At 37.9% G+C, this 27,756-nt stretch overlaps 1 protein-coding gene across 4 annotated transcripts in view; it reads left to right on the top strand.

The window, feature by feature from the left end:
• Window positions 1-2,451: 2,451 nt before the first annotated feature.
• APPL1 (adaptor protein, phosphotyrosine interacting with PH domain and leucine zipper 1) overlaps window positions 2,452-27,756 on the top strand; it is a 55,205-nt gene continuing 29,900 nt past the window's right edge. For 3 of the 4 annotated variants that reach the window (XM_047849477.1, XM_047849476.1, XM_047849474.1), the window contains exons 1-13: window positions 2,452-2,588; window positions 9,321-9,419; window positions 10,667-10,726; window positions 12,186-12,257; window positions 14,880-14,967; window positions 16,599-16,640; window positions 17,210-17,268; window positions 20,506-20,652; window positions 21,512-21,594; window positions 22,292-22,450; window positions 23,362-23,550; window positions 25,737-25,779; window positions 27,020-27,076. In XM_047849477.1, the coding sequence (XP_047705433.1) occupies window positions 2,535-2,588; window positions 9,321-9,419; window positions 10,667-10,726; window positions 12,186-12,257; window positions 14,880-14,967; window positions 16,599-16,640; window positions 17,210-17,268; window positions 20,506-20,652; window positions 21,512-21,594; window positions 22,292-22,450; window positions 23,362-23,550; window positions 25,737-25,779; window positions 27,020-27,076 (1,152 nt within the window). In that variant the 5' untranslated portion in view covers window positions 2,452-2,534. The remainder of the gene's footprint in view (window positions 2,589-9,320; window positions 9,420-10,666; window positions 10,727-12,185; window positions 12,258-14,879; window positions 14,968-16,598; window positions 16,641-17,209; window positions 17,269-20,505; window positions 20,653-21,511; window positions 21,595-22,291; window positions 22,451-23,361; window positions 23,551-25,736; window positions 25,780-27,019; window positions 27,077-27,756) is intronic. The other variant, XM_047849478.1, reaches the window with a different exon arrangement.

The following is a 27,756-nucleotide window of genomic DNA, read 5'->3' on the forward strand; positions in this document are numbered from 1 at the left end:
ACATAAATACAAAAAAGGAAACCACTTAACTGGATGATAATACATCACCCAGATAACTCAGATACCTAGCAGAATTTTTCACCGAGTTGTTTGGTTTGGCCAAGTTAACTGACCAAGCCCCTTCAGTTACAACATATAATTACTCTTCTTTCTCACACTTGTTTTTACTTGTCACTTACTCTTGATTCTTATCAATTGCTACAACTTTTCTTCTCCTTCATTTATAAGCTAAGTCACTGTTCAACCAAGAAGGTCACTTACCTTGAAAGTCTTTCTTCTTTAGAATGAGGTTGCATGCCACTGTGCTGACAGAGTAGAAAGCAAATATCAAAGGAAAGAGTTGAGTTGGGTTGCTGGAATCTGTACAATGCTGAATACATTGAAGCAGCTGGGAACCAGGAACACTCAGTAATAACTGATTCCAAACCACCTTTCAAAATCTAAAAATCTCTTCTGGAGGGGGAGTAGTGGATAATCAATTTAAGGGGAGAACTCTTTTTTTTTTTTTTTTAAGTTTATTTATTTATTTTGAGAGCGCTCACACAGCATTAGCAGAGGAGGGGCAGAGAGGGAGAAAGAGAATAAGGGGAGAAGGCTTTATTTTTTTTAAGTTTATTTATTTTTGAGAGACAAAGCACAAGTGGGGGAGGGGCAGGGGGGGTGCGGGGAAGACACAGAATCCGAAGCAGGCTCCAGGCTCTGAGCTGTCAGCACAGAGCCCAAAACAGAGCTCTAACTCTTGAATGGTGAGATCATGACCTGAGCCAAAATCACATGCTCAACTGACTGAGCCACCCAAGTGCCCCCGGGGAGAACACTTATTTAAAGCTTATAACACTAAGGATAATTCTGTGAAGTTATAGTGCACTCTACTTGGTAAAACTTTTTAAAACAACGTTTATTTATTCATGTTTGAGAGAGAGAAGGAGACAGATAATCCCAAGCAGGATCCGCGCTGTGAGAGCAAAGCTCCACTTGGGGCTGGAACTCGCAACCCTGAGATCATGATCTGAGCTGAGTCAGATCCTTAACCAACCAAGCCACCCAGGCGTCCCTACTTGGTAAAATTTTTTGAATCAGATTTTATTTTTCCTTCAAGAGATCATGGGAAACTCTAGCATTTTAGTTTAAATTATGCAGCTTCTGTTCCCGTTCTCGTATTTGTTCTACTGTATCTGGATTTGAAAAATTCAGTAAAACTTTTAAAACCAGATTTAACCTTTCCTTCAAGAGATCAGGGAAACTCTAGCATTTTAGTTTAAAAAATGTAACTTCCATTCTTATTCTTGTATTTGGATTTGTTCTACTCTGTCTGGATTTGTTCCAGTGTATCTGTGGAACCAGGCAACTAAGAATCTTTACTCAGCATTTTTATATTTCTTGAATGCAAATGGAATGGATTCGTGGGATTAATGGCTAGAGTGTTAGAGGACACTTATGATTTTGCCATTTTCTTTGTATACTGATGAAAGCTTCTTAAATAGCTCTACAGAGAAACGAGACAGTATGAGGTTGGGTAAATTGGACAAAGAAGCAGTTCTAATCCAGACCAGGTTCTGGAATTAGAATATCACTTTATTGTAAAATTAGAGGCTGAAGAAGCTATTTAAATCTTCCAAAACTTTTTGACCCCAAAGAAATGGTAATCAGTTACCGACATAATTAACCAGTGTATCCTGATCTTTAAAAGGTGCTTTCATCTGTGATTTAAAGGAAATACGGAAGTCTGAGTTGAGGCATGATAGCCCTTCAAGGCCAGGGAAGAATTGATGAATTGACAACAAAGTCACACGTTTTTAACCGGATATACTGATATCCAAGTGCCCAGAAAAACAATTGAGAGTCTACTACTGTCCATGAATTTACTGGAAAACACTGTTAATGGCACAACTAGGGATCTCACAGATCTTTGAATTAGCCAGCACCATTTTGTGGGAGAGTCGGGGATGGGGGGGGGGGGGTAGCCTGGACGCTTCGGGCAGGGTTGGGAAGATGATAGTTTGATGCAGCTAAAGAAAGGGCCCCCGCAACAGGGTCTCTTCCGTGGTCTCCGACGAAAAATGTTGGGGGAGAAGTAAAATCGCCCCAGACTCCCACTGTGGTCCTCCTCACTCAATGTTCTGGTTTCCGGAGACTTTCGTTGGCGGCGGTGGGGGGGGGGGTTGACGGTCCCCTACAATTTACATGAAAATGCGCGCGCACGGTGCAGATGGCCGCTGTGAGCGGGCAGCGCCACCCCCCAAGCCGCTGCTCACCGCAAAGCCCAACGCGGAGGAGGAAGCTCCGGACCAGCCCCGCCGCGCTGATGGGCGTCGCCACGAGCCAATGGGTGCGCAGGGAGGCGGGGCAGGGTGGCCGAGGGGGCGGGATTTCCCGCGCGGCCGCTAGGCGCCTGGCGAGTGCTGCGCGGGCGGCGACGGCGGCCGCGCCTGCGAGAGAGGGCGGGTCGGGGTCAGCTGCTGCAGGCGGGCGGGCGGGAGCGGGGAGCTGTGGGCGGCCGCCGTGTCTCCTGCCACCGCCCTCCCTCCGCCACGATGCCGGGAATCGACAAGCTGCCCATCGAGGAGACGCTGGAGGACAGCCCGCAGGTGAGGCGCGGGCGGCGGCGGGCGGCGAGGGAAAGAGCAGGGCGGGCCGACCCCAGGCCCGGCGCCGCCGCGGTCGCAGGTGCCCGCCCCGCACCAGGTGGGTGCCGCCGCCCAGTGTCCCCGCCCGTCGCGGGCCGCGCCCCGAGCCGCCGCGGCCCGGCCGCCAGCCGGAGGCCCGCGTGGGCCTGCGCGGCTGGGCCGAGAGCCGCGCGCGGGGTCCGGACGTCGGAGGGAGGCGACCGAGCCTCCGCCGCCTTCGCTCGTGGGCCCTGCGGTCACGTACGCGCGCGGGGCTCCCTTGTATTTGGTGAAAGGTGCATTTTTATCGCTGTAACGTGAGGCGATAAATCTCAGTCCTGGGATTTTCTCCCCGAAGGTCTCTTCGGAGGAAATGCAGGAGAAAAAACCATGTAGACTTATTACATGGTTTCTGAGCAAGCTAGGGAAGGAAATGGATAGTTTTTCTTCGGGAGATGCTGGCAGGCTGCTGATTTGCCCGCGTGGAGAGTCATCGGCGAAGCCCGTCACGTGCCCGGGAGCCTCCCCGAGGAGTGTGTCCAGTGTCGTGGCCGCGACGGTAGCCGCTGTCACCCGAGCGGTGCACGGCTTGTGATGGACCGCGCCTTCGCGGCTGCAAGACTGCTGCGCGAAATGGTGCAGACTTGGCCCTAATAAACTCATCAAAATAAAAGCCCCGTGTTTCGTGTGTTTGGGGGCAAGGCTAGCGTGGTTGCTTTAGCTTAAAACAGTCTAGAGAAACGTGTTCAATACCGAAGAATGAAATGAGTTCTGTTAAAAACATGTTGGTAGGCGCTGTAACTTGCGTTGAGAAACATCATCCCTAAGCCTGTCTTTCACGGAATAATTTAAGCAATTTAAGATGATGTTGCTGGTTGTCTACCCCTCAGAACGAAAAAAATTTCCTGAAATGGTGTTCGTTTAGAACAACAGTGGCACATATTTCATGTGTCTTCATAGTTTAATATAGCCCCAAAAGATCAGGAAGAAGGGGCTAGATCCCCTGGCCTGTGTGACACGTCTGCCATGACTTTGTGCCAGTAATAATCGCCAAGTTGAAGTTGGGCTCTGATCGTGGAATTGATTTTTTTTTTTTCCTATGTGGAAAGTTACCTTCACAAGCCAGTTATTTGCTGGTAATGTATTCTTATCAGCCTAAACTGACAGAAACCCACGCCTTCGCTTGTCTGGACCGCCCCAATAACTATTTCAAATTCTTAATGATTTCTGTAGTATAAAGTTAGAAATTATGTTTGTTTCAGATGTTTTGCAAAAATTTTGTGGCATGTATTGGTCAGGTGCACTCTGTCATTTTACTTTTATTATATAAGACTCAACAGGTTGCCTTACCTTTCTTTCCTTGCCTGGTTTTTATGGCCCATAAAGATTATACAAAACCCCGGAATGGGTAGCACAGTGCTCTCGCCATGACTTGTGAAGAGGATGTAATCTGACTCATCTAATTTCTTGAACTTTTCACACAATTAGTTTACAACTTGAGCATTCGTGTTTGTTTGCTTTTTTATAAGGGTGTGCCATATCAGTATCAGTTTTATGGTAATTTTTAATGGAATAGCCACATTGCTATTCTTTCAGTTTTTAGAAGTGGTAAATTTGAACTAGGTAATATTGACTTGGGAAAATTAGTTGGGACAAATGGGATTTAGAAAGGAAAGATATTGGAAGTAGTCCTCAGGGAGAACTTGTGGTAGGATGGAAAGCCCTAAATCTGGGACTAAGGGTACAAGGGTTTTTAGTCCTTCACCGACACTTGACTTGCTTTAGAGCAAGTCACTCAACGTCTCCGCATCTCAGTGTTACAGTGAACGTTTTTATTTTTGTACCTGATTATGAAAATCATAGTTATGTGCTTCAGAAAAACTGAAAGGGACAGAAAACAGTTACCTGTCTTTTCCGAGGCAGCAAACCCTATTAACAGTTTTACTTGTTCCTAGCTTTCTCTTACATACTTTAATGTATTTGAAGTTATATTGTGCATAACAATTTTTATTTGGCTTTAACTTAACATTACAGGGTAAGTGTTCACATATCCTTCATTCTGAATAAAAAAAATTAAAGGCTGCATGTTTCCTTAACTGATTTAACAGTTGTCCTATTGTTGGACTTAGAGATTTTTCCCAAGTTTTGTTTTTATATATAGGACTTCGGTGAATGCTTTGGGACATGAATTTTTGTTCTCATTTGGACTACTGACACAGGATAGAGTCCAAGAAGTCAAATAACAAAGAGTATGCAAACTTTTAAAGCTCCTGCTATAGATAAATTCTTTTTTATTTTCAAATTTTTATTTAAATTCTAGTTAACATACAGTGCAATATTGGTTTTAGGAGTAGAATTCAGTGATTCATCACTTATATACAATACTCAGTACTCATCATAACAAGTGCCCTCCTTAATACCCATCACCTGTCTAGCCCTTTCCCCACCCACTTCCCTCCATCAACCCTCAGTTTGTTCTGTCTTTAAGAGACTCTCATGGTTTGTTTCCTGCTCTTTTCTCTTTCCCCCTCCTGTATGTTCATCTGTTTTGTTTCTTAAATTCCATATATGAGTGAGATCATATGGCATTTCTGTCTCTTTTTTTAAATTTTTTTTTTCAACGTTTATTTATTTTTGGGACAGAGAGAGACAGAGCATGAACGGGGGAGGGGCAGAGAGAGAGGGAGACACAGAATCGGAAACAGGCTCCAGGCTCTGAGCCATCAGCCCAGAGCCCGACGCGGGGCTCGAACTCACGGACCGCGAGATCGTGACTTGGCTGAAGTCGGACGCTTAACCGACTGCGCCATCCAGGCGCCCCATCTGTCTCTTATTTCATTCAGCATAGTACACTCTAGCTCTACCCACATGGCTGCAAATGGCAGGATTTCATTGTTTTGATGGCTGAGTAATATTCCATGCACACATACATGCATACATATATACCTACCACATCTTCTTTGTCCATCTTCAGTTGATGGATATTTGGACTCTCTCCATAGTTTGGCTATTATTGATGATGTTGCTATAAACATCAGGGTGCACGTACCCCTTCGAATCTGTATTTTTATATCCTTTGGGTAAATGTCGAGTAGTGCAATTGCTGGATGGAAGGGTGGTTCTGTTTTTAGTTTTTTGAGGAACCTCCAACTCTTCTCCAGAGTGGCTGTACCAGTTTGCATTCCCACCAACAGTGTAAGAGGGTTCCCCTTTCTCTGCATCCTCATCAACACCTGTTGTTTCCCGTGTTGTTAATTTTAGCCATTCTGACAGATGTGAGGTGGTATCTCATCATGGTTTTGATTTGTATTTCCTTGATGATGAGTGATGTTGAGCATCTTTTCATGTGTCCGTTAGCTATGTTTGGCTTCTTTGGAAGAATGTCTGTGCATGTCTTCTGCCCATTTCTTAACTGGATTTTTTTTTATGTTATTATATTTTTGAGAGAAAGAGCATGCATGAGCAGGGGAAGGACAGAGAGAGAAGGAGAGAGAGATCCCAAGCAGGCTCCACACTGTCAGCCCAGAGCCCGAAGTGGGACTCAAACTTATGAACCATGAGATCATGACCTGAGCCGAAATCAAGAGTCAAATGCTTAACTGACTGAGCTATCCAGGCACCCCTGGATTATTTGTTTTTTGGGTGTTTGATAAGTTCTTTTTAGATTTTGAATACCAGCCCTTTATCAGATATGTTGTTTGCCGATATCTTCCCCCTTTCTGTAGGCTGCCTTTTAGTTTTGTTGATTGTTTCCTATGTATAGACAAGGTTTTCTTTGTTTTGTTTTTAATTTTTTTGAAGTTTATTCATATTTGAGAGAGACAGACAGAATGAGCGGGAAAGGGGCAGAGAGAGAGGGAGACACAGAATCTGAAGCGGGCTCCAGGCTCTGAGCTGTTAGCACAGAGCCCAACATGGGGCTCGAACTTACGAACTGTGAGATCATGACCTGAGCCGGAAGTCAGACGCTTAACTGACTACGCTGCTCAGGCACCCCTCTAGATAAATGTTTATGTAAATCATTTGATCCTAATCAAAAGTGGCTTGTCAGTTGCTATGTAAAAAGGTTAGAGCCTTGGAGTCATGAAAGGCTATCCTGAATTACAGTTATCTTTTTTTAGTTTTGATTTATAGTAACTATTAAAATAGAGAGGAATTTGCAAGTTCAAATCCAGCTGTTTGGATATAAACATCTTTAGAATTATCTTGCCCAAACAATCTCCTGTTCTGCAAATGATCATATTATTTGTTGAGAAAGGAAATCTTTAAGGCTATACTATACTAGCTGCCTTGTCCATACTTATATATTGTTTTGAAAATCAGGAGCAAAATGAAACTTGCTAGTTATTAAGAACAGATATGAACCTTTAAAAATAATTGTATAGATAAATACCAGTGACTCTTCAGTGCTGGAACTATGAAGATAAAACTCCAGTCCCAACTGGCATAATATGGAATACTCATTTCTTTCTTTGGCATAACATGGAATACTCATAGATTATAAGACATACCTTTTTTTCTTTTCCCACATTTTAACATGTCTGATATTGAGATAAATGCCCTTTACAGTTGATAATGTTTTATGTGTAATTGGTTGCAAATGTACACACATGGTTGTTTCTCCTAGTGGCATGACTGGTCAAGTGCAACCTCTCAGTGTTCAGGCAATTTGAAGGATTATCAGTCCTCTTTACTGTCTGAAAATATTCCTTTGACTCCTGCTGGAATGAACCAAGTACTGCCATCAAAGTTTGCTGAATCGGTATCAATGGTTTGGAAGAAAGTACTGGGGGCAAAAGTGAGCACTTGTAAGAAATACTTGTCACGTCCCCATGGCACAGAATAATATTGGATGGGAAAACATGGATATTGATAATTCTTCTGTCAAAGAGTGACTCAAAAGAGTTGAACTCTGAAGAAGTGTTAGGATTATATTAAATTCATGCTGTTTGTGTTTTGCTTTTATGTTTATATTAATTATATATAAAATTAATTATATAAGATATATATATAATTATATATAAAAATGTTTAAAGGTCTATTTCCACAAATATAAAGTAAAAATTACAAGACAGAAGAATACCTCAAATCATAGCTTAATTGCTGGCATTGTTTTGTTGTAGTAGTATTTAAAAAGAGTGCAGCTCACAGTGGATGCCATCATAGAGTCAATGAAATGGTACCACATTGATGTACTTTTTATAAGGTGCTAGCTAGATATAACTAGCTTTAAGTAGGGAACCCATTTTAACACTGGGCTAAGGAGATATTTTTAATTTAAGTCCACTACAGGTTTTTGCATAAATGTGTAATTCCTTGAATTAGAATAATTTTGGGGAAACAAAACGAAATGGCAGATTTTTCTTTGGAATGGCACTAAGTCAAACAAGATTTCTTAATGCTTTCTTTTTTACATCTTAAAATAGCACTGTGGGGAATAGGGGTGGGGCACAGAGCTAAAAAAGTAAAAAGATTCTCTGTCAGATCTAAATATCTGGGGCATGGGGGAGTAGAGGACTGACGACATGGACTTCATATATTGGCATAATGATTTTGTCCCCCCGCCCCTCCTTTTCAAAACTGTGTTGACTTAGCTTTCTTTTCTGAAAATAGGAAACTAAAGAATAAGTTGATTTTTAAAAACCACTTTCTAAGGCTGAGACATAAATGAACTATTTGTAGAATAAAAATACAAGGTCATCTTTTAGATTTTAAGCTGCATTTATCGCAATAGTTGTTAATATTTTCATTCTTTCTCTGCCTTTGGGATATGAAAAAGTGAGTATGCCTTGCCTTGATTTGCTGAGTTTCTTTATCTCTATCCTTCTTATTGACAGTCTTAACACTTACTTAAAATTCCCCTTAATACGAAGGGGAAATTCTTAGTGCGTTAAAAAAAAAAAAAGAAGCCTAACAATATAGACAAGTGTAAAGAAGAAGAAAACAATAAACCCTCAAATTCTGTACTCTTTATAAGTTAGTATTTAATTGGCCATGTAATGGGGCGCCTGGGTGTCTCAGTCAGTTGGTTGGGCATTTGACTTCGGCTCAGGTCATGATCTCGCAGTCCATGGGTTCGAGCCCCGCGTCGAACCCATGTCTGTGCTGACAGCTCAGAGCCTGGAGCCTGTTTCAGATTCTGTGTCTCCCTCTCTCTTTGCCCCTCCTCTGCTCATCCTGTCTCTCTCTTTCTCTCTCTCTCAAAAATAAATAAACATTAAAAAAATTTTTTTTTAATTGGCTCTGTTAGGGTTGGGTACTATGTTATTTTGAATTAGGACGGGGAGGGCTTTGGCTACTCCAAGAGAACATAGAAAAAGAGAAATAATCATAAGTTATCTGAATAATAAGAAATAAGTTATCCTGAAATAAGACATTTAAAATATTTACACATGGAATACTGTTAATTAGCCTTGAATGTTTTTGTTGATTTGTTCTTAGTTTAATCACAGGCTTTTTTTAATTCATAAAAATACACCTTTGTTCCTTCTAAAGTTTGTGTGCTGTAGTTGGAAAATCCCTGCGTTTTGGTGAAGTGAAATTGAGAACAAAGAAACCCGGCATCTTGGCATTACTATCAAAAGAGAGAAAATAGATTAGAACTCAGAATTATTAGAGCTCCAGTGTCCTAGGATTTTTCCTTCCTCTAGAAAAAAAATTTTCTATTTGATTTATGTAATGGTGACCTAAACTTACTGCTTTTATTTTATACAGACAAGGTCTTTACTGGGTGTATTTGAAGAAGATGCTACAGCTATTTCCAACTATATGAACCAGTTGTACCAAGCTATGCATCGGATTTATGATGCACAGGTAAAAAGCTAAGGGCTGATTCAATGCTTTTTTTAAAAATGACTTTAAGCCCATGAGGACAGAGGGATAGTCTGTCTTGTTTACTGGTGCCTGAATGCATGAAGGAACTTTTAAGTATTTTGTATTACTGAGCTCACATTCCAAGTACTAGTGAGTGTATAGTTTGTAGCACTACAGAAGACGTGAAGATTTAAGCATTTTCCTCTTTCTACCTAAACACAGTAAGAGCTTTCTTACTGAAACTCACTGATCATGATCTTTGCCTAAGATTTAACTGAAAGCCCCATACTGTCACCAGTGTTTTCCCTAATCATGCTTTTAATCTGAAGAAACACTTCCCCCTTTTTGAGTAAAGGATTTGAGGGTGGTTTATCTTTAGTGAGAAGAACATAATAAAAATTAGATATAACTCTGGGTGCTGGGAGATTAATTCAAGAAGGAGATGAGTAGATTTTTTTTTCTTTTTTTTTTTTTTTTTTTTTTTTTGTCGAGCAGGCTTAAGATTCAAGGCTGTTTATGTAACTCAGTTATAAGCCTTAACGGCGACTTGGGTGCTGTGTTAAACTTTCTTTGGGATTAATTAAGTACACAAGTTTCTTTTTCTCCTTCTCATTTTATCTCCTTTATGGACTCACATTTTCTTTATGTACTAAAAAGTTGCTGTGATAGTTTTTTTTTTTTTCCCTTGTGATAGGTCTTTCAAGATTTGATTCCTGACCACAGAGATTAATTACAATGTAAAAGAAATGTTATATTTGTCATTATGTTCATCACGGAAAAAAAACTTCAAAAAGTATTTCCTTCATCTGGCTGTGTTGCTGTATTATGTGACTAGGCTAACCACATTTTGGTTGTATGTTATTAAATGCATTGGTCTAGTATCAGCACCTAGAGAGAGGAATAATTAGTCATTAATATAGAATCTCTCAAGATTTTGCTAAGATTATATACAGTTTACTTCTAACTTGAAAGCTTTAACAGCATTTAATACTTAGTTTTTATTAGCTAAAAAAAAGCATACACCTAGAACACTGCTGAATTCCTTGATGGTGTCCATTTATTTCATGGTTTGAGTTTCCCTTAAAAATGCTCTAATGGTAGTTCCCTTTCCAGTGATTTAATGAGGGGTTTATAGAGCATGTTATATAGCATTTATGTTAAGTGGTAAAAGTGGTTTAGGTATCTTCAACTAAAACTTTCTTGATCAGTAATATTGCGTTAATTTGAATGCTGTTTTTTTCCTACAGAATGAATTAAGTGCAGCAACACACCTGACTTCAAAACTTTTAAAAGAATATGAAAAACAGGTATAGTATATGAAAATTTTCAAAGCGTAATTTAAAATATGCAGTGAGGGGCACCTGGGTGGCTCAGCTGGTTAACCGTCCTACTCTTGGTTTCAGCTCAGGTCATGATCTCACAGTTCGTGGGTTGGAGCCCTGCACCAGGCTCTGCACTTTTAGTGCAGAGTCTGCTTGGGATTCTCTCTCTCTCTCTCTCTCTCTCTCTCTCTCTCTGCACCTTCCCTGCTTGCTTTCTCTAAATAAATAAATAAATAAATAAATAAACATTAAAAAAATATTCAGTGATACAGTATCTGTATAGATAAACAGAATTTCTCACCAAGAATCCTAAGCTTTTTTGAACTTGCAGAAGGTAATTTGGGCATGCTGTTGAAATTCCACTATAGCACTTACATCTGATTTTAATTACTTATTGTTACATATTAGTTATTTAATTGACCTCTCTTTACAAATGAAGAAACTGAGGCTTGCTCAAGATTTTACGGTTGGTGATTGGAGGAATTGGAGCTAAACACCAAATCTTAAACTCCTTGTATGGTGTGCCTTCCTGTATACACATGTTAATTAGTTGCTTAGCAAACATTTTAACTAATGTTTACTAATTGTATGAATTATGCTGTTTTATTAAGTGACATTTTTAAAGTTTATTCAAAATTTTAGAAGTTTTTTGAAGTTTCAGTTGACCCGTTAACAACATGGATTTGAACTGCACAGGTCCACTTATTCATGGATTTTTTTGGTAAATACAGTACAGTAAATATATTTTTTCTTACGGTTTTCTTAACATTTTCTTTTTTCTAAAAGATTATGGAAATACAGTACATAGTACATGTAATACACAAAATACATGTTAATCAACTGTTTATGTTACTGATAAGGCTTCTAGTCAGCAGTAGGCTGTTAGTAGTTAAATTTGGGGGGAGTTAAAAGTTATATGTGGGGGTTGGCACTTCTAACTCCCACGTTGTTTGAGGGTCAGCTGTGTTTTTTTATGTTTGTTTATTTATTTTGAGACAGAGTGTGACTGGAGAAGGGGCAGATAGAGGGAGAGAGAGAATCCTAAGCATGGAGCCCAATGTGGGGCTCCATCTCATGCTGGCAAGATCATGACCTGAGTTGAAATCAAGAGTCGGATGCTTAACCAACATAGCTAGTCAGGTACCCTGGGTCAGCTGTTTTTAAAAATGTAAATTATAGGGGTGTGTGGGTGGCTCAGTTGAGCGTGGGACTCTTGATTTCGGCTCAGGTCATTATCTCATGGTTTGCGAGTTCGAGCCCCACATCGGGCTCTGCACTAATGGTGCAGAGCCTCCTTGGGAGTCTCTCTCTCTGTCTACCCACTCTCTCTCTCTCTCAAAATAAAAAATGAACTTGAACAAAAATAAAAATGTAAATTATAACATCATTCACAAAAGATATACAGCACTGGGCCTTTACCTCATCTGTGTTTCTCACTTTTCAGCGCTTTCCACTGGGGGGTGATGATGAAGTTATGAGTTCAACTTTGCAACAGTTTTCAAAAGTTATAGATGAGGTAAGTGCTTATTATAATTATATCTTGCTTGAATATATGGTCTTATAATTAAGTTACTCAAGTTGTTTAGCTTTTATTGGGAACTTGTATTATTATGATAGGAGCAAATCTCTGTAATAAAAGTTTACTATTTAAAGAAGGACCTTATTTCCATCTTAGTGGCTGTCTCCTGTCTTAGTGGCTTCCTCATAAAAATAGTACTTTCTTTTTCTGATTAAAACAAATTGTTTTCAAGGGATAAGCATATAGATGTGCTCTCTCTCCTCCCAGTCCATGTCACATTCATCCTTTCACTGTGTTATTTGATGTAGGCAGGGAGAGAATTAAATTATGAGCTATAGGTGGGTTCTGGGACTTTTTTAATGATTAGTTCTGCTGACTGGTTAGAGAAATTAAGGGCTGATATTGGCTGTCTGGGATGGAAGGATTAATAAACTGAATGGAAAAATATTGCTAGGTGGAAGAAGTGTGGTGAGAGCTGTCTAGGGAGTCCCTAACTGTTCTCAACTAGTGCACTGATGAAAGATCTTTTCACGTGAAACACTAGATCTGTCTTTTCTAGTCTATCTGAAAAAGTAATTTTTTGAAATATTTTATTTAAAAAAATTTTTAATGTTTATTATTTTTGAGAGAGAGAGAGACCAAGCATGAGCAGGGGAGGGGCAGAGAGAGAGGGAGACACAGAATCAGAAGTAGGCTCCAGGCTCTGAGCTGTCAGCACAGAGCCCGACACAGGGCTCAAACTCCGGAGCCGTGAAATCATGACCTGAGCTGAAGTTGGATGCTCAACCCACTGAGCCACCTGGGCGCCCCTGAAATATTTTAATAACTCACTGTAGCCAAGTATTGTCACAGGAGAGCAATATAAAGAAATGTTTGTAGAAAATGGAGTATTTTTATTGTGGTAAAATATACATAACATTAAATTTACTCCTGGTTATATTATGTATTCACAGTGTTGTGTAACCATCACCACTGATGTTCCAGAACATTTTCATCATCATCCCAAAGGAAACCCTGTGCCCATTAAGCAGTCATTCCCTACTCCCTCTCCCTTCAGCTCCTGGCAACCACAAATCTACTTTCTATCTGAATGGATTTGCCTGTTTTGGATATTTCCTATATAATTTGTGGGGTTTTGTGTCTGCTTTCACTTGGCATCATGTTTTTAAGGTTTATCTGTGTTGCGGCATGTATCAGAGTTTCATTCCTTTTTTAGGTGAATAAAATCCCATTGTATGAATATACCACATTTTATTTATTCCTTCATGGTTGATGGACATTTGAGTTGTTTTCTACCTTTTGGCTACTGGAAGTAGTGCTGCAGTGAGTGTTTGTATACAAGTTTTATTTTTGTTTTTTTTGGGTTTTTGTTTTTTGAACACCACTTTTTCAGTTCTTTTGGGTATATGATCAGGGGTGGGGTTGCTGGATTATATGGTAATTTTATGTTTAGCTTTTTGAGGAACTGCCAGACTTTTTTCCACAGCTTCTGCGCACTTTTACATTCCCACCAGTAGTGGAGGGTTCCAGTTTCTACACATCCTCACCAGCGCTTTTCATTTATATTTTTATTATAACCATCTAAGCGGGTATGAAGTGCTATATCGTTGTAGTTTTTATGTGCATTTTTCTGATGGCTAATGACATTGAGCACTTTTTTCTATGCTTATTGGTCATTTGTATATCTTTGAAGAAATGTCTCTGGTAGCCCCTGCCCCCAATCCACAGGGGATACATTCCAAGACCCGCCCCCCAGCGGATGCCCGAAACCCTGGATAGTATTGAATCCTGTATGTTTTACTGTATATACATAAGTGTGATAAAGATTTACTTACAAATTAGGTGCCGTAAGCTTCACAGAATGAGAGAATAATTAACAGTAAAATAGAATTATGACATAATAAAATTTGTGTGAACGTGGTGTCTCTCTCTCTCTCAAAATACTGTGCTGTACGCACCCTTTTTGTTATAACGTGAAATGATAAAATGCCTACACGATGAGGTGAAGTGAGGTGGATAGTGTAGGCATTGTGATCTAGTGTTAGGCTACTGTGGCCTTCTGACACTGTCAGGAGGAGGAGGATCATCTACTTCAAGACTGCAGTTGACCTTGGGTACCTGAAAGAGCAGAAGGCAACCCTGGGTAAGGCGGTGGCACTACGATATTCAGACCTTTGCCCTTTTTATAATTGGGTGGTTTACTTTTGTTACTGAGTTTAAGACTTACTTATTCTAGACGCAAGTTCTTTATCAGGTATACGATTGGCAAATATTTTCTCCCTTTCTGTGGGTTGTGATTTTATCTTCTTGATAGTATCCTTTGCATAAAAATTTTTAATTGCAATGAAGTCCAACTTATATTTTCTTTTGTTGCTTTTGCTTTTGGTGTCATATTTAAGAAACCACTGCCAAATCCAAGGTTATCCTGTATTTTTTCCTAAGAGTTTTAAATGGATTTTTTTTACTGTATAATATTTTGTAGTATATCATATAATTTTGAGTGTTCTCTTATATAAAATGGATCAGCATCTGTTTACTAGATTTTATTTAATTTACATAACACTGGCTAAATGTCTCTGTATAGTTATTTATTTGGCCTTTTTGTCTTTCTTTTACTAGCTTAGCTCTTGTCATGCAGTACTTTCAACGCAGCTTGCTGATGCCATGATGTTCCCTATTACCCAGTTTAAAGAAAGAGATTTGAAAGGTACTGAAGTCAAGTTTATGTTTACTTTCATTAGCTGTCAGAAGATTAATACTTCCAAAGTGCATATTACTCTATACCTTAACCATTTTTGACTACAGTTTATACCACTTTGTCACTGGTTATTTGTGGGAGATCCTGCTAGGTGTTAAACTAGTTACTGGAAAGTACTGATATGGATAGTGTCACTTTCCTTGAGAAAGCCTAGAGAAGGAGATGGGTGAAGCAGATAATTATGATACTCTGTCTCTTATAATTAGGGAATGAGCAAGGTACTGTGGGGCCTCAGAGGAGGGTATCAGGAAGGCATCACCAAGAATGGGACCCCAGCATTGAACAGTGAAGAGGCATTTGCCAGGAGAAGAGAGTCACTGTTCTATTAGAGGGACTAGAAAGCATAAAGGTATGGGTTGGAGAAATACATGGCTTGTTTTGTGGATGACGAGAACTCAGTATGGCAGCAATGTTGGATATGTTAGGGTATGACAGGAGACAGATCTAGAAATAGATCATGCTAAAGATGTTGGACTTGAGTTTATAAGCAAGGAGAAGCCAGTGGAGGCCTTTAAGAAGTAGACCCAATTCCTTTAGTTTTTAAGGATGGAATAGAGTGTATTTGATGTTGAGGAAAATGGATTAGGAAGTTGAGAGCTCAAGGAGGTGACAGTGGCACAGGAGGTGTGTTTATGGGCTGCAGTAGTGGGAGGTAGGAGTACTGGCACATCTAGCAACCCATGACTTAGTAGTTTATGGTGGTTTTGTTTCTCCCCACTTAGGATTAGTAGGTGATAACATGTGAATTTTACAGAATTGGCTCTGTTTTCTCATAATTCACAGTCTCAGTCATATAGACTTATTTATTGAAAATATAGATAGAATTAAAACTGAACTAATGTATCAGTGGATGGCAAACTATTTAAATTATGCATGAAATAAAGACAGATGTATTTTAGAGATAGAGTTAATATTTATGGTGGTGATCCTTAAGAATGGTTATTTCCAAGGTCAATATAAACAAGTTCTTTTCTTAGTCTGAATGTCATAACCTTATTAATTATTCTTTGTTCCTCATTCAGCATTTTTACTTATTAGAGTCAGTACCAGTAGATGAATGAAGGGGGTGCTTGGGTGGCTTAGTTGGTTGAGTGACCAGCTCTTGATTTTGGCTCAGGTCATGATCCCAGGGTCATGGGATGGAGGCCTGCGTTGGGCTTCACGCCAAGTGTAGAGTCTGCTTAAGATATTCTCTCCCCCTGCCCCTCTCCTTTGCTTGTGTGCTTTTTCTCTTGCTCTCTCTCTCTCTCTTTAAACATAAATAAATAAATAAAAGAATATATTGCATGCTGGTACTAAGACTAATCTGCATATCTTAGAATTTGCAATGATTTTAAAATTTGTTTTTGTGTCATATTACTAATTTGTGGCAAGTTGATTTTCTGTTTGTGTAACTGTTGTTAATAATAGTGAATGCTCCATAGGCTACTTGAAACACAGAATAACCTTTTCACTTTGTTGAATTATGAAATGTTATTTGGAATTTTAATTGTAGCTTAAATGGCAGTTACTGTTTTCTAAACAAAATTTAAGAAATTTCATAAATATGCTAAATTGAAACTATTCTTAAACTTTTCCAGAAATATTGACATTAAAGGAAGTGTTTCAGATTGCTAGTAATGGTAAGTTTTGGATACTTTACAGTTGGTTCTTGCAGTGATCTATTACTTTATCAACACAAATCTGTGTTCTATGTAGTAGAAAAAAATGAACCTAATTAAAAGTTTCAGTGAATATTACGTAAATCAGTGCTCTTATTTAAGTTGCACTATTTGTGCTACAAGAAAAATTTAAAAGGAAACTAAATCAGATTTTTCAGTTTGTTGTCTTAATAATACCCGAGGAATTGGTGTAATATTTGCCCTTCCTTGTTTTCCTGTATATTCCAAAGTTGTCTTTAGTGAGCATTTGCCATTTTTATACTGAAAAATACTTTTAAAAACTTAGTACAGTCTACTTGGAATTAAATAGTTTGCCAATTAAATAAGTAGAAACATAATGGGAACATTTAAGTGGATTGCTCATATGGTAGAGAATTCTTGCTTTAGTACCTTTGTTGAAAGATGCACATGTGAAAACCATTTAAAGTTTTTTTGGTTTGTAAGTTTTGTAAGTTTATAAGTTTTGTCAGGTAAGTTTTAAGTTTTGTAAGGTACTATTGTATTGTTGTTAATAGTTATTTCTTTTCCAGATCATGATGCTGCAATTAACAGATATAGCCGATTGTCAAAAAAAAGAGAAAATGATAAGGTGTGATACATACTTACTCCTTTAGTATCACAATTAGCAATTGTTTCATTAGATGGTCTGGTTTTTCCTGTTTAAACATAGTAGCTAGCAGTTACTTTGTACGTTTTTCTGTATTGCCCTTGGTTCTTTCCTTCTATTTGTTTCAAAGCCTTTCTGATAATTATTGGACAATAATTATCTCTTTGAACAAACTATTTTTCTGCTGACAAAATTTTCTAAGTAAACAGAACTATTCAAAAAATGCAATTGATGCACAGTATATAGCATTGCTCCTTTTGTGTTTTGATAACATTGCATGTGTCCTATTTTTATTTGACTATGTATGTATTCAGAAGTGTCTTCTGAGATACAGTGGTTAAACAGTTGAATTGTTGCATACATAATTGAATGAACTTCTGTTATGAGGACCTTCTCTTTTACACGGAATATATATAGTTTTTGATACTTGTTCCACAAGTGAAATGCAGAAATATTTCACTCTATTTCAGGAGATATGCATGTGAGTAAAAAACAAAGAAATTATTAACAAGTTCATCTGGATGCTCCTTAAGATCATCTCTCTCTCAGTGCCTGATCCAAGGCTTGCTGAGTAGGGCTCCACTAGATGTTTTTGAGTGAGGTGATCTCTGGTCCTCCGAGTTGGTTTCTGCAGCCTTGGCTGTGGCTGCTGGTAGAGACACAGTGATCGCTTGTGGGAATCCACGACTGGGTACATTTTACTGTGCAACAGCTACTGTGACGCAGTAAAGGGAATGTGTCTCATAAAGTTCAGTACGAAGAACTTTCAGTTTCTAATTTTAGTTCACTGATTATTTGACGGTGCAAATATTGATGAAATATATACATTTTGAATTCTACATTACTAAATAGTTTAAAGGTCTAGGTTAGAATTTTGGTGTATTTTTTATGTTGCTTCTGGCTGTTCCAGGTTTGTTGTTGTTATTCCAGGTAGTTTTAAAAACATTCTTTTACCAATTTTGTTTTATTTGAAAAATTTTTGACCATCTGCTATATGTTGGCTACCATGAGGCAAGAGTGTGAATAGGCTCCACTCGCATCCTCAGGGAGTGGACAATATGCACTTAAGGAAGGCATATTCCTATGTGAAGGTGTACAGCTGGATTGGATTGGGTGCCAGAGTACGAGGATGAAGAGAGCCCATGAATTAACATTGAGTTAAGTACTTATCAAATAGAAGTCTTAAAATGCTGCAAGAGCATACAGAGAGCCTCAGTTAACTTTGGTGATTTGGTGAAAGGCTTTACTTTTAGGAGGTGCTATTTGGATTGAAGATGAGTGAAAGTCACTGGTTTGGGATGGGGGACAGAGGGCGTTCCTGGAAGAAAAACAGCCTTTGCAGATGCACATGGTAGAGTCTAGAGAATGTAAAGGTTAGGAGTACTCACTGGCTCTAAGTCAGACTGCATGAGAACAAATCTCAGCTTTGCTGCTTGTTTGTCTGACGTCATTTTCGAGCCTTTATTTCTCTTGTCAAAAACACTCGGGGCGCCTGGGTGGCGCAGTCGGTTAAGCGTCCGACTTCAGCCAGGTCACGATCTCGCGGTCCATGAGTTCGAGCCCCGCGTCGGGCTCTGGGCTGATGGCTCAGAGCCTGGAGCCTGTTTCCGATTCTGTGTCTCCCTCTCTCTCTGCCCCTCCCCCGTTCATGCTCTGTCTCTCTCTGTCCCAAAAATAAACGTTGAAAAAAAAAAATTAAAAAAAAAAACACTCAGTAGTTTCGATGAAATGGGATAATGCATGCAGGGTACCTGGCCTGTAGCAAGTTTTCATTAAATTCTAGCAATAATTATTATGATAATGGTGTGTGTCTGGAGCATAGGATGTATTTGGGGAGGTGTGGCAGAGAGGACAAGAAAGAAAGAGTTTGGGGCTATTTCAGTGACTTTGAAATTTGAGTTAGAGAAAGTGGGCAGCCTCCTTAAAGGAATCCTACTTAAAGGATTTTAAGTGGGTAACACCATGCAGTTGTGTTACAGAATAAAAATACTACTGGAAATGTGAAGGGGACAGGACTAGTGGGATCTCATTGAAAAAGTACCAAAATAGTTTGCAGAGCCTCAGCTAAGGTTGTTATGGAAAGTGGAGAGGAAGAAATACTTCTAGAAAATATTTTGTGAGTGGAACTGACAAGACTTATGGTAGGAGGAGGAATTGAAAATGAGTCCTATAATTCTTTTTTTTGTTTTGTTTTAAATTTTTAAAAAACATTTATTTATTATTGAGAGACAGAGAGACACAGAGCATGAGCAGGGGAGGGGTAGAGAGAGGGGGAGACACAGAATCTGAAGTAGGCTCCAGCCTCTGAGCTGTCAGCACAGAGCCCGACGCGGGGCTCGAACTCAGAAACTGCGAGATCATGACCTGAGCCAAAGTCGGTTGCTTAACCAACTGAGCCACCCAGGTGCCTCAGAGTCCTATAATTCTTGGATGATGGGGTGGATCTTGGGATAATTAAGAGAGCTAAGAAACGGAGGAACAGGTTTGTGGGGAAGATACTATATTTAGTTTTGTACGTTTCCAGCACATTTATACACACATGTGGACACACACACACATAAAGAGCCTAGCTGGAGATGTGCTTCTTCTGACACTTAGGAGAGTGAAGGGCAAGAGATACAAATTTGAGAGTCATTGGTGTATTGGGATATACAATCCCAATACTTGGTATTGGGTACTTGATTAGGCATTCTAAGGAAAGCAAGAAGAGAGAAGAGCCTAATGCACAGTACATAATAGGTGCTCAATAAATGCTTGTTGTCTGAATGCAAGAACTTAAAGGAGCACACATATTTTAAGTGTGGGTAAAGAAAAACAAGTACAAGAGAGGAAGAGCAGCAGGGGGAGAACCAGAAGAGGGGTATGCTGTGAACTGACCAAGATCAAAGACTGATGGCTAAGCTAATACCAAACCACTGTCTGCCTTTCCTCTGTGTGGTAGACTTTTTCTGCCACACTTAGTTCAGTTATTGTATCATACTTAGTTATGTGCAGAATTTGCTTTACATGTGCATTTTAAGATGGAGTAGTTGGTAGTAAGACAGGAAAATTAGCCAATATTTTATAGAATTTCTCGTATCTTAGAAAATAAAGATGCACAATTGCTGGTAATACACCAGTTTCCTTGGGTAGGCTCTTTCCTATAGCCACTACTAAAGGTAATTAAACATAAGTACACAATTAGATATATAATAGTATTTTTAATGTTTTTATTTGAAGGTAAAGTATGAAGTCACAGAAGATGTCTACACCTCCAGAAAAAAACAACACCAGACCATGATGCATTATTTTTGTGCATTAAATACTCTTCAGTACAAAAAGAAAATAGCATTGTTAGAACCTCTACTCGGGTACATGCAAGCTCAGGTGAATACTGACTGTACTGTCTTTTGGATTATAACTGTTCTAAAAACTTGATGTTGAGTTTGATATTCATGTTAAGCATTAGGGTATTACAGACTAAGGTCACAATATTCTGTTTGGGTATGTATTTTCAAAAGTAATTTAAAATGTCATCAGAATACTATTTTAAAGAAGCTAGAATGGTTTTCCTTGCAAATGAAAATTTCACATTTTTTCAGGTAAATGAAATTACTTACCTTGTATTTAGTCCTTGTCCATCACAGGTTGCGGACAAGGGACAGAAAGCTAAATGAATTCTGCAGTTACTTCTGCTGAAACTTCCTTTCACCCTTGCTTCAGAGTAGATTTGAAAGAGAATGGGCAAGTTTGAGTTTGTCTCATGTTCCCTGCATACCTCCTGAGTTAAAAATAATAGATTGAAACCCCAAAGTGTCCCAGGAGGTGTGCATCAGGGAGGAGGCTAGAAAATTAAATTTGGTCAATATGAGATGGCACGTCCCTAAAAATTAAGAGTTTAAGGAAATTCAGATATTTCTTCAAATATGAGCACTTATTATTCCTCAGCATAAAACTTATCTTTGTAGTAAACATAGGTTTATCCATATGACTTAAAGTTTTCCAGATTTTGTTTACCATATGCATATATTAATATATAAAAAAATGTATGGTGAAATTGAAGTCTGGTGTTTACAGTTGCTCTAAGCCCAGTAGAAGTCATTGTAAACTAGTACACAAATGGGAATACTCCCTTGTTCATTACCTTACCTTGTATCTGGGTGACTGTATGATTCATTTTAAGTATGTTTTGTATTGTGTGTGTTTCTGTTGCTCATCTCCCCACATGCACACCCTCTTGCCTTAGATAAGTTTCTTTAAGATGGGTTCTGAAAATCTCAGTGAACATCTGGAAGAATTCCTGACTAATATTGGAACAAGTGTACAGAAGTAAGTATTTTCTTCCTTAAAATTGAAAATGAAGTTACAAGAATAACTTAACAGCTAAATGCCATAATCTACAAATATTTAGCATTTAGTTTCCTGAAGGCTATTTTCCCTGCCATGGGAGTGTGTCTCACATGCTTCTTGGTGTTTTCACCATCTTTTCCACAGAATTTGAACTGTGAATTTTATAACTGTGTCAAGGCTTATGGTATTTTATTGATTCTAAACTAGGTTTTATGTCTAAACATAACAAACACATAATAGTAATTAACCACAAGTTAATTACCTTCACAGTTATGTGAATTGTGGGGGATGGGTGGGAATTGCTATGTACATCTTGCTTTTCAAGCCATGAAAGCTTAAGGAAAGAAAGTCATTCTAGTCAGGTTCAAAAGTCTGAGCAGTGATGTGGTCAATCTGAGATCTGCAGGGAGACGAAAATGATTGTTTTAAAGGCACAGGACAGAGCAGTTTGAAAATTCCTCCAAAGTTAGGTATTTAGTGTGGTAGTTTTTTAATTTAGTATTGTTGCCGTAATATCTAAGTTTCACTTAAAACATAAATTTGTTTCATAATGTGTTCGTTTTATTTTAACTACCCACACCACTACTACTCTCTTTAAGAAAATATATACAAAACAAATGTTTAGGTAAACATGATCGGTAAACAGTTCTTTGTTGTGGTTTGTTTTCCGTGTTAGTGTTCGCAGGGAAATGGACAATGATGTAGAGACCATGCAGCAGACAATAGAGGATTTGGAAGTAGCCAGTGACCCCTTATATGTACCTGACCCAGATCCCACGAAATTTCCTGTTAATCGAAACTTAACCCGGAAAGCTGGATACCTTAATGCTAGGAAGTAAGAGAACTACAGTTATTTTCATACATTGTATATCATCTAGGGTAATATCAAGTGAACATAATATATAATTGACAGCTGCTAAATTATTTTGATTTTACTAAAGGTTGAATCTTCTTAGTGGTATTAGTGTTTTTGTCAGTTTTTTGATGGGGGTACGTGAATAATTTTCAGAAGTAAAATTTTATTTAGGTATTTATTGAATAATTTAGAATTATTTTTATTTTTTTTAATTTTTTTTTTTTTTTACATTTATTTATTTTTGAGAGACAGAGAGAGACAGAGCACAAATGGGGAAGGGCAGAGAGGGAAGGAGACAGAATCTGAAGCAGGCTCCAGGTTCTGAGCTGCCAGCACAGAGCCCGTCGCAGGGCTCGAACTCACAAACCATGAGATCATGACCTGAGCCGAAGTTGGACGCTCAACCAACTGAGCCACTCAGGGTCCCCCAGAGTTATTTTAAAAGCAAAACCAGTTTGAGTTTAAATCTAGGATTACATGAAATATCATTAAATATCACTTTTATCATACTTTATATTTAATTACACCATCAGATCAAATTTCAGTTTTTACCTAAAGGTAGGATAAAGCCAGTTAACCTTAGGAACAAAATGAATTCTTTTCTTTCGATTTTTTTTCTCTTGAAAGTTGAACTGTAGTTTATGGAACATCGTTATAACAGTTGCAATTTGATAATTTCTAGCCTTGTTTTGGAAATACACGCACACACGCAAAAGTGGGTTGACATACATGAATTTATTTTAGAGACTGAAAAACTGCTATTTGTATTTTCTAGGCACCTTGGTGCCTTTTTGCAAGCTGATTCTTTGTGATGTTTTATCTTGTGTCTGGCTTATGATGAGATTTCAGGTGTGTTGATACTGAAGAGTGAATGTACTTTCTTCATTTAGTAAAACAGGCTTGGTGTCATCTACCTGGGACAGACAGTTTTACTTCACGCAGGGTGGAAACTTAATGAGTCAGGCACGTGGGGATGTAGCAGGAGGCCTCGCCATGGACATAGACAACTGTTCGGTAATGGCTGTTGACTGTGAAGACAGGCGGTACTGTTTTCAGATCACTTCCTTTGATGGAAAAAAGTTAGTATTTTTTCCTACTATTAATAAAATCTGTAATCATTTGAACTACTGAAATGCATGATAATTCCTTGCCATTCAGACATTTTATAGCTATTTTAGGCTTATTACATATTAAGATCATTTTCCTTTTAATCATGTAGAAATGATTTGCATTTTCCTTTCTGACTAGGTTAAATGACCTTGTCAAAACAAGGTCATATGGTAAAAACCTGTGATTTCATGTTAAGATACTGTTCACTGAAAATTCTGCATGGTATGGGGAAGGCAGCACAAGTTAGTGGAAAGAGCCCTAACCTTGGGGTCAGAAAGTTCAAATTTGAAATCTGCTCCTTACCATGTGGTCTTAGACAAGTTATATAGCCTTTCTGAGCACCATTTTTTTTTTTTTACATGTGAAATGAGGGTGGGGTGGTCATAATCCCTACTTTGTAAGTTGTTATGAAGAATAGAAATCTAACATAATGTAATGTGCCTAATGTGTAGTAAGTGCAAATACCAATGTCATTTTACTTATTTTTTATTAAAAAAATTTTTTTTATGTTTATTTATTTTTGAGAGAGATACAGAGTATGAGTGGGGGAAGGGCAGAGAAAGAGGAAGACACAGAATCTGAAGCAGGCTCCAGGCTCTGAGTTGTCAGCACAGAGCCCTATGCGGGGCTCAAACTCAGAAATCATGAGATAATGACCTGAGCCAAAGTTAGATGCTTAACCAACTGAGCTACCCAGGCGCCCCACTAATGTCATTGTTAAATGTTATGTATTTCTGATTAAGTTAATGATTTAGTCCATTAATGTTTATGTGCAATTTTTAAAACTTCTGTTACCTTTGCATTGAGAACCCATAGACTAGCTTTTAGAATAAATTTTTGAAAAACAGAAAAATATAACAAAAGGAATATTGAGAAAAGCTATAATCTCACTAACTAGAAACAAGAATTAACTTTTTGGTCTGTTGCCTTACAGTTTTTACTCTAACTACATTTGTTTTTAACTTTATTTATTTTGAGAGGGGGGAGGGGCAGAGAGAGAAAAACCCAGTCTCTGCTATGAGAGTGCAGAGCCTGACATGAGGCTCCATCTCATAAACCATGAGATCGTGACCTGAGCCAAAGTCAAAGGAGTCAGACACTTACCCGATTGAGCCACCCAGGAGCCCCTCTAATACATTTTAAAAAAAATACTTGAGGAAATGCTGTGTGTGTGTGTGTGTGTGTGTGTGTGTGTGTGTGTGTGTGTACGTGTACACACACACACACACACTTTGGATCTACAGCTGCTTATTAAAAACATTTCACAATGGCTGCATTATAATCTAAGGATGTAAACCATAATCTAAAATTTTTCCTAATGATGTTTAAATTATCTGTAGCTTTTTTCTACTTAATTAAAATACTGTTTTTTGATGTTTCTTACTATTCAGATGCAGCTTCTGAATTTTCAGTCATTTTTTCTCTATGTTAAGATGCTATGGTTCACTGTCTTTTATCAAATGGTGGTTTAATTTCATATTCCTTCTTTAAACATGTAATGAATGTCAGTTACTGTGTCATTTATCATGCTGGATCTTGGGAGTCCCTGTGTTCATTTGTCAGAATTACCAAATTGTTAATATGTTACTACAAGTACTTACTTTTTTGTTTTTTCATTTTATTGCTAATAATGCTTTACATGATTTCCCATTTCACATTCCTAGTGTGATTCAAAATTAGTAATTATTTTTTTCTCTAACTTAGTAACATTTATAGAAAAGCTAAACATCCCAATGTTAGTGACTAATATATTGAAAAATTTTACTTAACTATATTTATGGAGAAATAATAACTAAGTATAATTGGTGTTTTCTATTAGGATTACTGATTTATATTTGAAATATATAGGATATGTCAGAAAGTTGAAGTGCATCGTCTTATTTGCAGTGTTCTTTTGGTACAGTTTGTCTTCTGAAAAACAGCACCTGTTTCTTTTTTGGTTATGTTTTGGCACAGACAGCCAAAGTCAAAGTTGTTAAAATATGAGTACAGATGCCCCTGGTGGTCTCCTTTTCCTAAGATATTGATTGGTTGTGTGTTTTGGGTTTTTAAAGTTTTGATACTGATTGGTTTTATATGTACTTTGAAAGATAAAACATTTTCTCAGATCAATTTTTTTTAAGTTAAGGGTCAAACTTCTTTCTTTTTTTTTCAGATCTTCAATTTTGCAAGCAGAAAGTAAAAAAGACCACGAAGAGGTAAAATTTTATCTAGTTAATTTCTTCAGCAACATCTCAAGATATCTCAGCAACTAAATACTAAGATAGAAATTTGGAAAATCCTAGTTAATTACAAAATTTTTAAAAATAAAATCTGTTGTCCCCAAGCAACATTCTTAAGTTTCACAGACAATTTTAAAGCTAGACCTATAAGGGGAGACGTTAGAAATCGTTGCTGTCTGTCTTTTTAAAGGCACGACTTCAGAAATGACCTTGTGACTATTGCTTTCTGGCAAGTTAGTAGTATCATGAGGTGACAGTTTAATTTATTCTCTTCTCTCACCAACTTTCTGAGACCATATTTGCTGCATTAAGAACATAGTGGCAACAGATGTAGCATGGCAGGAAGCAAGTAAAGCTTAAAATGAAAGACAGAAAAACAAAAATTTGGGAGTGTCTGTTCTTCCTCACGAGTCTTTTATTTTTGGCTCCATTTTTACTTCTAGTGCACCAAATATGGAAGGTAAGTTACCACCAAGAACTGACACTTCAAAAACTTTGTCTTGAGAAATACTCTTCGATGAAAGTATACTATACTTGATTTTGAGCCATTTTATCTGGTATTATAACTGTGTTGGTAGAAGACAAGGTTAGAAATTACATAGAGATCTATTTTTATTTACCTCTTATGCAAAAGAGTAGGTATTAAAACTTGCTTTTGGTTTGTGAGGAACACAGACCTGTGTCTGCTCTCTGCAGGGCTTACCACACAGAATATTAGTTTAATGAGGCTCATCATGGACTGAAATCCTCGAGAGTGAAGTGGAAAATGTGGAAGAGAGAGCATTTTCTATGTTAATTAGTTATAAATCTGAAGAAGGGAAGTTGTAAAATGCATTCGCTGGGAATATATTTAGCTCTTTACTTTTTTGCATTAGTGTTAATCATGATATCTGAATCCAGACTCTCTTATTTGGTGGAGATTATGAAGGGAAGTGATATAAAAACAAATACAGGCTACTAAATTATAACTTAACATTATTGCTATGTTTTTATTCCCTTGTATGAAGTTAATTTGGGCTTTAAAAATAATAAATCTATTCACTGTTCTGTTACACACAGACTATACTTATGTACATAGGAAAATACTGTTTTTGTGAGAAAGATTATGTGTTACATCTTATGAAACTTCTATTCAATGAGATATTGAACATTCTTGTTTAGAAGAGAAGGATTGTAGGAAAAAAGTCTTATTTTTCTTTCTCTTTTTCTCTTGCAGTGGATCTGTACAATAAATAACATATCCAAACAAATATATTTAAGTGAAAATCCAGAGGTAATGTTTTTATTTATGATATCCAGATCTGGCAAAATTGAATACTTCTGTGGCTTACATGGCTTTTATTAATTATGTCTTAATCTCTCAAATTCTGTAATCTTGATTTGCCCTTGAATGGGTAGCTTTAACGTATCCATATATGAGCATCTAGTCTTCTTAGATAAATTATTTCAAATGTAATGGAAATCTGTCAGCTAACAAATATTTACTGGGTATCAATGCTGGATTTAGCCTTGGGCTGAGCACCATGGATAAGGATACAGATGAATAAGAATAAGCCAGGGCTCTGCCCTCCAGGGGCCTCTGTGTATGGGAATACAAACATAACATTTAAGTAACATTTCATATAAAATAGTATATAATTGAAAGTGTATAGTAATGACTAGAAGCTTAAGATTTGAAAATGTTAAGATCAAATATGGATTTTAATTTTAGAGAAAACTGTGGAGCTGATACAGACTCCTGAGCTGGCTAAGATTTGTCCATATTTTGAGGATAAGAGAAGAAATTACAGACGTGAGAATAAAAACAAAAGCACAAAGGCAGAAACGGTGTGTTTCTGAAACCAGTAGTATAATCGGAGTTCAAGTTTCTTGTTGGAGAATAATTGAAAGCTGAAATGTGCATACAAATCACCTGCGGATCTTGTTAAAATACATATTATATCTAGGGTTCGG

This window comes from Prionailurus viverrinus, chromosome A2 (genome assembly GCF_022837055.1).
Source record: "Prionailurus viverrinus isolate Anna chromosome A2, UM_Priviv_1.0, whole genome shotgun sequence".
Taxonomy (NCBI): Eukaryota; Metazoa; Chordata; class Mammalia; order Carnivora; family Felidae; genus Prionailurus; species Prionailurus viverrinus.